At 40.3% G+C, this 8522-nt stretch overlaps 1 protein-coding gene across 3 annotated transcripts; it reads left to right on the top strand.

Moving 5' to 3' along the window:
* The first annotated feature begins 1443 nt into the window (after positions 1-1443).
* On the top strand, positions 1444-8470 carry LOC115773460 (tetraspanin-9). 3 transcript variants are annotated; one of them, XM_030720205.1, is made up of 9 exons: positions 1444-1621; positions 4310-4352; positions 5327-5406; positions 5516-5707; positions 5783-5857; positions 5965-6066; positions 6159-6290; positions 7315-7398; positions 8124-8470. In XM_030720205.1, exons 3-9 carry the CDS (start codon positions 5344-5346, stop codon positions 8193-8195), a joined length of 720 nt encoding a protein of 239 aa, XP_030576065.1. In that variant the 5' UTR covers positions 1444-1621; positions 4310-4352; positions 5327-5343; the 3' UTR covers positions 8196-8470. The 3 variants fall into 3 exon arrangements, with proteins under 3 accessions (XP_030576065.1, XP_030576066.1, XP_030576067.1); XM_030720206.1 differs by having other exon boundaries at positions 4264-4352; XM_030720207.1 differs by lacking the exon at positions 4310-4352.
* The last annotated feature ends 52 nt before the right edge of the window (positions 8471-8522 follow it).

The following is an 8522-nucleotide window of genomic DNA, read 5'->3' as shown; positions in this document are numbered from 1 at the left end:
TCAAACTCATCTCTGCTGCACTGATGTAACCTGTAACTCTGACCATGAACACAAACACTGTGCACCAACACAGAGCTTTACTGTAAATACAGTACAACAAGCTAACCTATTTATTACACACTAAACTGCAGTATTTTCACAGAATCTTTGAATTACACAAAGTCAGCATACTTCAGTTTATTTTCCAGTCCTTACCTTTAATTCTAGCCTCTCTTCTTCCTCTCCTGTCCTCTTTCTCCATCTCTGAGTGAACTTCTCTCTCTTTGCTCTCCCTGAAATACAGCATCTCTTCTTTTAGCTCACAGACACACTGTGTGGCAAACTGCACACACTTTGTGCGTTTGCTGATATTTGTTGAGCATTTAGAAACGTTGCATTTACCTGCCACACGTTACTCCCTTCATGCTCGCTCCTCTTCAGTAGCGCTAGCTAAGCTGTTTATGTGCCGCAGCGCAACTTACGGACTCGGTCCGGCCCCCTGATTATAGCGCTATAAATGATACATTAATTATATGGGGTTGCGTATTTAATCCCTTTGTACGAGATCAGCCCCGATGATGGAGGATACGCCAGTACGATTGTCTCTTATGTGTTATTATTCCTCCGTTTAGGCTCAGATCGTTTGATGTTTGACGGCGCACTGACCGGAAATGCAAACTTCTCTCTGACGTGTTAAAAAGTAACGAGTCTGTTTGAAAATGTAAGAAGTAGAAAGTACAGATACTTGTGTAAAAATGTAGGAAGTAAAAGTAAAAAGTAGTCAGAAAAATAAATAATTAAGTAAAGTACAGATACCTGAAAAATCTACTTAAGTACAGTAACGAAGTATTTGTACTTCCCGCCTCTGTCAGGGAGTCATTGACAGCAAAGGATTTTCATCCAAGTATCAAATACTATCCTCATATTTAAAATCAGGCTACTCTGAAACCTCTGAAAATGGCGCACTTTGATACTGTGTATAAAAATGGCTAAATGGTTACTGCAATCCTTGTGTTGAGCCCTTTGAATTATAGCTGAGAGTTTACTTCAGTTACATTGTTACAGTTTGATATAAAATCCAGTCTAGTGGCGTACAGAGACATAACAACAAAACCTGTCATGTTCAAAAAAACCTATGGACGTATATGTAACTTTAATACACTGTATTTATAACTTAGATCGGTATAAATGTGAACGTTTTGCATTATTTGTTTTTCGTTTTGTTATTGCGGATCTTAGTATTTGAACATATAAACTGAGATCTGGTTGTTTATATCATATTAGTTATTATGGGCTCTTACAGTGTTTCAGTACCACTAGGTCATCCCTCTTCTGGACTTCATCTGTGGTCGATAAATCCTACTGATGGATCCATGATAGGAAACTATCTGCACTATTTTAACACTCAGTCGGGGTCTCCTCCCTTCCCCCGACAGCCACACCTCCACTCCGGGTCGCTGTGCTCCGCCTTCTCCCCAAACATCCTCCTCCTCCTCCTCCAGCCATAGAGGAAACTTCCGAGCGGACTTCGTAGCTTCCAACTGCAGGATTTGTGTGTTAAAAGCCGCCGATGCGGTGAGGCAGAGCAGCATGCGGACCTCCAGTCGTTAGCGGGGAGATGAGCGCCAGTTCATAGTCAGCGGTAGGAAACTGATCCCCTCTTTTTTTCCTCCTCTTCTCTTTCCCTACGGCATGGACACGCACAGAATCACGGCCTGATCCGCAGGGAAGTGGGTTAGTTTCGTGTAGGCAAACGTTAGCGTGTTTTGTTGTCGTTAAAGTATAAAACTGGTGGGTTTAAAACTGCACAGTTTTGTCCGGGTTTTTTTTTCTTTTCTTTAATTTTTTGTTGTTGTTTTTTTTTAGCGCAAACTTCAGGAAAACCGCAAACTGAAGTTGGGCCGATTACGTCACTCGGGAAGAGGATCCCACTTTGTCTAAAAAAACAACAACAAACGGCTCGTACCGGTTAAAACACGTCGAAACGGGGATTTCATGCACTCGGTTTGTGTTTAAGTAAGGGAGCTGCTGTTCCAGATGTTTTCTGTGAGTCAGAGGGCATGAGAAAGGACCCACTAACGGGCAAAAATGATTGGGATACATAAATCTGATTTATTATAGATATAAACACGGAGCTTCCAGATTTTTATTACTTTGTTACACCACTTTTTTTTTAATTAAAAGAAAAAAGTTTTTAAAGAGTCCTGAAAGTTTATATTTTAAAATATAAATATGAATTTGTGGACCAGACGTCTGAACGTGACATTGAAGATTGTTTTTATATGTAAAAGCCAGCAGGGGGCGACTCCTCTGGACGCAAATAAGCTTCCAGTTTCATGGCAGTCAATGGGAACGCGACCTTTGACTCCCCTGATTTGTTTGTGACCTCAGTAAAAGCTTTTTTAATGACGTTATGCTCCCAGTTGCTAGTTTCGGGTCTTATTTAATGTAGCAAGATGTTAATTTTGTAACAAAAAACAAATTTTGTAAACTACAATTTACCAGTAAAAATAACTAAGACATATTGCTATACAACTTGACAGTTTTGTAAAACACTTATTTCTGAATATGCAGATGCAGTGTAGTAAAGTAAGTCCACTCGTGTTACTTTCACAATACAAAAGTTAAGTAGTTGGCGCCCGTACTGTTGATTTGTGTCATAAGAACTGAACCAAATTCAAAAAATAAATCAAAAATACGATATATTTAAGTAAAAGTAACTTGCGAGCAATTTCCTAAACTTAAATCTTCTTAATGGTTCTTCTAGAATAATGTTAGTAATTATGAATAACAAGAGACTGCATACCTGCACCAGGCATGAATTGAATTTGTGGATGCTGAAGAATATCTGGATCTACACTGTTTTGTGATGTTTTAATTGGATATGCGTCTAATTTAGCTCCATCTCACAATGACAAAGAATATTTCCAAAATGAAATACATCCAGATCTGGATAGCCTGTTACCAATTAATAACAATAATCACCCCCAAGAATTGCAAATGCTTTTCAAATGTTGTATTTTAATTATGACATTCAGCCACATTTTAATATTTTGTTGCTCTAATGAGGAAAAAGAATGGGATCTAGTGTTCTAGTGTCTTTTTTCTTGGTTCTTTTCCATCATATCATTGATCCTTCAGTGCCAACATTGAGTCTCAAAGGTCCCTCCATTTCTGTGGATGTTAAAGGCACAATGAAGAAAAGGTGCTGAGATGATCAGCATCTAGCTAAATGCTGTTTGACATGTAAACAACCATTCAAATAACATACACTTATGGTCTTCGGTTAATTCATGTATTCAGTGACTTCTCCAAAAAGAAAAACCCTGTGTTTCCTTTAGCTTTGTGACCGAGAATAGTCTCTTTTGGATATTAAATTTTTATTTCATTCATGTCTGGTTGACCCCACATGGGATTACATCACACTTGCCTTTTAGAGAACACACATTTTCCAGTACGAGTTATATACAGAAACAAAAGAGCATCAGTTGTGTTCTCCTGTATACTTTCAAATGACGTTTTAAATCTCCCAGAAAGCCAATAAGACATAAACATAAATTTGGCATAAACCGGCAGCCGTACTTGCAGCCTGAATTCTGTGTTTACCAATATTACTAATAAGATCGAGACACCTAAAGTTAGACTGTGTAGTCTGTGGCTGCTGGTCCTCAAAGGACAGCACTTCCTGTGAGTAATGTCGCTTTCCAGTTTTCTGCTTTTAATTTTGGTGGTGGAGAGACCGGGAAAGACACCACCCAAAACATAATTTAGAAGGTACTTGGACTTGGAGCAGTTGTGTTATTAGTCAGGTGTCTGTCAACCGAAATAACACTTACTGTGTTTTTACAGTTTAAAGGGTTGATGCAGGTCCTTAAAAAGTTTGTAATATCTCAAATACAGTTTTACAAGTAAGAGACCTTAAAATCTGTTAAATGTAGTGTGCATTGTGTTTATAGTTTTTCCAGGAAATATAAATTTAAACCACCTCTAATTTAGTTTTGATCATAATTTTGAAGTATTAAGTTGGTCCTTTATACTTTGGCTAAAACACTTTCAGGCTGTTTTCATATTTTTCAAATGGTAACAGGGGAAATATAAGCCAGAGGCATATCAAACAATAATATTTGGGGGGGTGTAACATTAATAAACAAAACACATTTAAAAATGTTATTAAACTCAACCACATGCTTTGTTTTACCACACTGTTCATTCTTAAGTGACGTCAGTGTGTTTGTGTGTAAGCTAAACTTAGATTAAAGTGGTATGCCTTGTTTCTCCCTGCAGGCGCCCTGTTGCAGTGTTAATACTCATGTACATTTGTGTGTCGCAGGGACACCATTAGAGCTCTTGCGTTCTTCCTGCTTGTTCAAGTGGTAAGTTTGTCTCCTCTTTGCTGTGTTGTGGCTTCACTGCGAGGCCCTCCAGAGAAAACAGTTTACAGTCAGTGTTACATAATGTGCATCAAAGCAGATTGTGATTGTGTGTTTCTTGTCACATAGAGGATAAAATATTCTGCGGCTAGTCCACCAGCCAGTTATGAGTTCACCTGTTAAGCTGTTAGTATTTATTTTTGCTGTCAATAATCTGTCGTGTTAAAGGAAACGTATGAGACTAACTGAATAGAGAGGCTGTTCTTAGTGGTGTGGAAAACACAGCAGGAATACGACTCAGATTTGTTCTGTTCTTTAACTGTTTAAAATCAACACATCCTTCAAAATGCAAACAAAACTCCCCCTATTCCGTACCATGCTTGGCACATTCCTCCAGGAAGTTGACCATAAAAGGAGTTCAAAAAGGCCTGCACTGGCAGCACATTATTATAGAGATTTAGACTGTTAATATGTATACTGACGAAGCATTAACTCCAAAGTTTGAATATCAAGAATATCAATTAAAATAATCTGCCGGCCAAGGGAGGCTGTGGGGATAAAGCATCATGTTGGACACTGCTTAACATGGACCCATTTGTTATATATTGTTATAATGTTGAATACTCAGGTTAAATACAGCAAAATGAAGTCAGTGTTTGTATAGCACTCGTGCTTCAGACTGCTCTAGAAACTGGGTTTCAGAGCAGTTTTTTTCTACTCTTGGCTCTATATGATGTAATAGCTCCATGAGCTACTCAAATCTTCTGTTTGAAAGAGGCAACCAGTCAGAAGAAAGTAGCCTTAAAGGCGGAGTGAGTAAAAAAGCCTGGATGTGCTGAGGGGCTGCACCAAGATAAATGAGGATTATTTTGAACTGTGAATGATGCAGAGCTGCTCTAGTAGAATAAAAGCATGGAGCTGTAAATGAGCAGAATAGATCCATTTAAACTTTAATATCTTTTTTTTTTTTTCTTCAGTGCCTGTTGGTTTAGTCATGGCTCGCGGCTGCATCTGCTGCGTGAAGTACATGCTCTTCCTCTTCAACCTCCTCTTCTGGGTAATTTTGCCACACTCAGTGAGGCAGCAGTAAGATCAACACACAGATTAAAAGACTTTATCATCAGTAAATCAGCAGGAAGTGTCTGAGTTTCCTGTGTGCGTTTCAGCTGGGAGGCTGTGGACTGCTGGGTGTCGGCGTGTGGCTGTCGGTTTCTCAGGGCAGCTTCGCCACCCTGTCTCCCTCCTTCCCCTCGCTCTCTGCCGCCAATCTCATCATCACCCTCGGCACTGTGGTCATGGTGACGGGGTTCCTGGGCTGCTTGGGTGCCATCAAGGAGAATAAGTGCCTCCTGCTGAGTGTGAGTATATTACAATATTTGTTATATATGAACTTTTATTTCATCTTATTTCAGCACTTTTCTCCTTTTAATCAGTTCTTCATCGTTCTGCTGATCATCCTGTTGGCCGAACTTATCCTCCTCATCCTGTTCTTCGTCTACACCGACAAGGTAAGACTGCAAAACACGAACATTCCTATTTTTTAATGATCCGCCCCAGCTGTAGCTGAGTGTGCCTACATATCCCATGATCCACCTCTCTGCCTCTGTCTGCACAGGTGAGTGAAAATGCCAGACGGGACCTGAAAGAAGGGCTGGTGCTGTACAACACGGACAACAACGCAGGCCTGAGGGATGCATGGAGCACCATACAGGGAGAGGTGTGCGGGCACATTACAGGAAGCTCTTTTTAATCCAGCTTTGGTGTTGCTTGTTAAATTAATGAAGTAATTCACTCTTTCATTTTCTCCAGTGGAAGTGTTGTGGTGTGATGAACCACCGCGACTGGTACTCCGCGCTACATGAAAACGTGGTTCCTGACCGCTGCTGCCAGCAGGTTTACCCGGACTGTGGACGCAACGCCTCCAATGCCTTCTGGACACGGGTCAGTGAAGTTATCAATAATTATAATTCTTTATTCTTCCTGTTGTCAGCAAGTCTTAAGAAAGGAGGAAACGGGTTTTCTGGCAGACATTTAAAGTACTATCAAAAGAAAGGTAGTTTGCATGTTCTTCCCAGGTACTCTGGCTTCCTCCCTCAGTCCATAGATAGGCAATTAGTGGGGTTAGGTTAATTGGTGATTCTAAATTGCCTGTAGGTGTGTGTGTCTGTCTCTCTGTGTTGGCCCTGTGACAGACTGGTGACCTGTACATTTTGTTTATCATTTGATAAATTCGATATGTCTCAGTAAATGAAATCCCAAATTCCATCCATCCATTTTCTTCCGCTTATCCGGGGTCGGGTCGTGGGGGCAGCAGCCTAAGCAGAGAAGCTTTGAGTCCCTCCTGAATGGCTGCACTCCTCACCCTATCTCTAAGGAAAAGGCCTGGTCTTTCCCTTAGAGAGAAATCCCAAATTGGTTGGATAATTTTTTTTCCTACTAAAATCTGTCACTGAAAATACTATTTCTTCCTGTTTGCTGCAGTTGGCAACTGTGTAATCAAACAGGCCTAAATACTGGTCAGCAACCACCTGCCAGCCTGTTGGAAAATGCACATTTCTCCCCAGGCTGAGTCTCTAGCCCTGTGTGACAAACCTTAAACATGTAGTTTAAGCTATTTATTGCCATTGTTACAACAGTTGCCTTTGTTTAGTTGACGAAACCTCACTGAAATGAAATTGAAATTGTAGGAGTGAAACTTGCAAACGTGCCCACTGTGTTTTTGCTTGTTGCTAGTCTGCAAGCACCACCACAATAAGAGATTTGTGTGTCTACATGTAGTGTGTGTTTTCCTTTTATTGGCATTAAAAGAGGCTTTAGGCTGTGTTTGAGTTCCATCAGACATTTAATGCCTAATGTAACCAAAAAGGAACAAAAGAAAATGTTGCTACTCAGAATAAACTCAGTAAAGCGTTTTTGCTCAGTGAGCGAAGGTTTTCTGATGATCTGGTTTCCTTCCTGTGTACAGGGCTGCTATGAGAAGGTCGAGGAGTGGCTGGATCACAACAAACACCTTCTGGGGACCATCGCTATGTGTGTGTTGGTCATACAGGTGAGCGGCTCTTTATCTGGTGCTTAATCCAAAATTTTCAAACTCACAGGTGCAAGTTCAACATATCCAGGATATAGTTTTTTAACTTTGTCAGGGTTCCTACAGTTGAAGGTGGGCTAGATTTAAGATTTTACTGCTCAGCCTGAAAAGCTGATGGGGGTATTGTCGTCACCCCGCCGGGTGAGTGGGCAGCAAACTTTTGACTTTGTGAACGCAGTAACTCGAGAACGATGTGAACTACGATGTTCAAATTGATACCATAGACGCGTCTACTTAAAATCACCTCAAGGTCAGAGGTCACATTTTCTGAAAATCTTAAGATGTCACCTAGAATCCTCAAATTGCCAGGTATGTCATCATATCAGTATATTAAGGCTCAAAGAACAATAATACTTTGCAGCCAGCAGGAAATAAGCTGCTCCAAAGAATCTGTTTTTCTTACTCATGCGTTTTGAGAGAGAGACAAAAACTTAACTGTCCCATAAAACTCGTCTTATCGTCTTATGTGAGGACTGAAGATCTTCCGGGAATAGTGATACAATCTTGCAGGGAACTGACTGGATCAGTAAACGATGTCTTATCTGGAACATTAACAGGTTAGGTCTGCTGGTTATGTGGGTAAGAAGGGAATCACCTTTGTAACTCTAACATTAACTCTCTGAGCACTGAATCCCGCTTCATAGTTCAGGCCTCTGGGTCTAACTGGAGTGTTTTTCTATTTTCAGCTGCTCGGTATGGCTTTCTCCATGACACTTTACCAACAGATCCACCGGGCAGGGAAGAAGTATGAAGCCTGAGGGGATTAACGGAGGTGTTTCATAATCTAAGCTTTGAGCACATAAAATATATTATCTTTATAGTTAAAAAAAACAGTTACTATGTGTGCCACTACAGCCTTTGATCTTTTTTTCATCTCTGCACCCAGTTATTGTTGTGAATAGCATTTAAATAGCTTTTTTTAAATAGTTAGCCTTTTTTAATCACAATATAATGTGTTTTTTTCATGTAAAATAACACAAGGACAATCAGAACAGAGAGAAAAGACTGAGAATGATTTATCAGGTTAAAAGCCATGCGGGGGGGGGGGGGGTACTTGATAAAGCGAGCGTTGTGTACTAACATGT

The sequence above is a fragment of the Archocentrus centrarchus genome, chromosome 23 (genome assembly GCF_007364275.1).
Source record: "Archocentrus centrarchus isolate MPI-CPG fArcCen1 chromosome 23, fArcCen1, whole genome shotgun sequence".
In the NCBI taxonomy this organism is placed as follows: Eukaryota; Metazoa; Chordata; class Actinopteri; order Cichliformes; family Cichlidae; genus Archocentrus; species Archocentrus centrarchus.
Note: the sequence above shows the minus strand (reverse complement) of the source record. Positions and strands in the feature narration are given on the sequence as shown.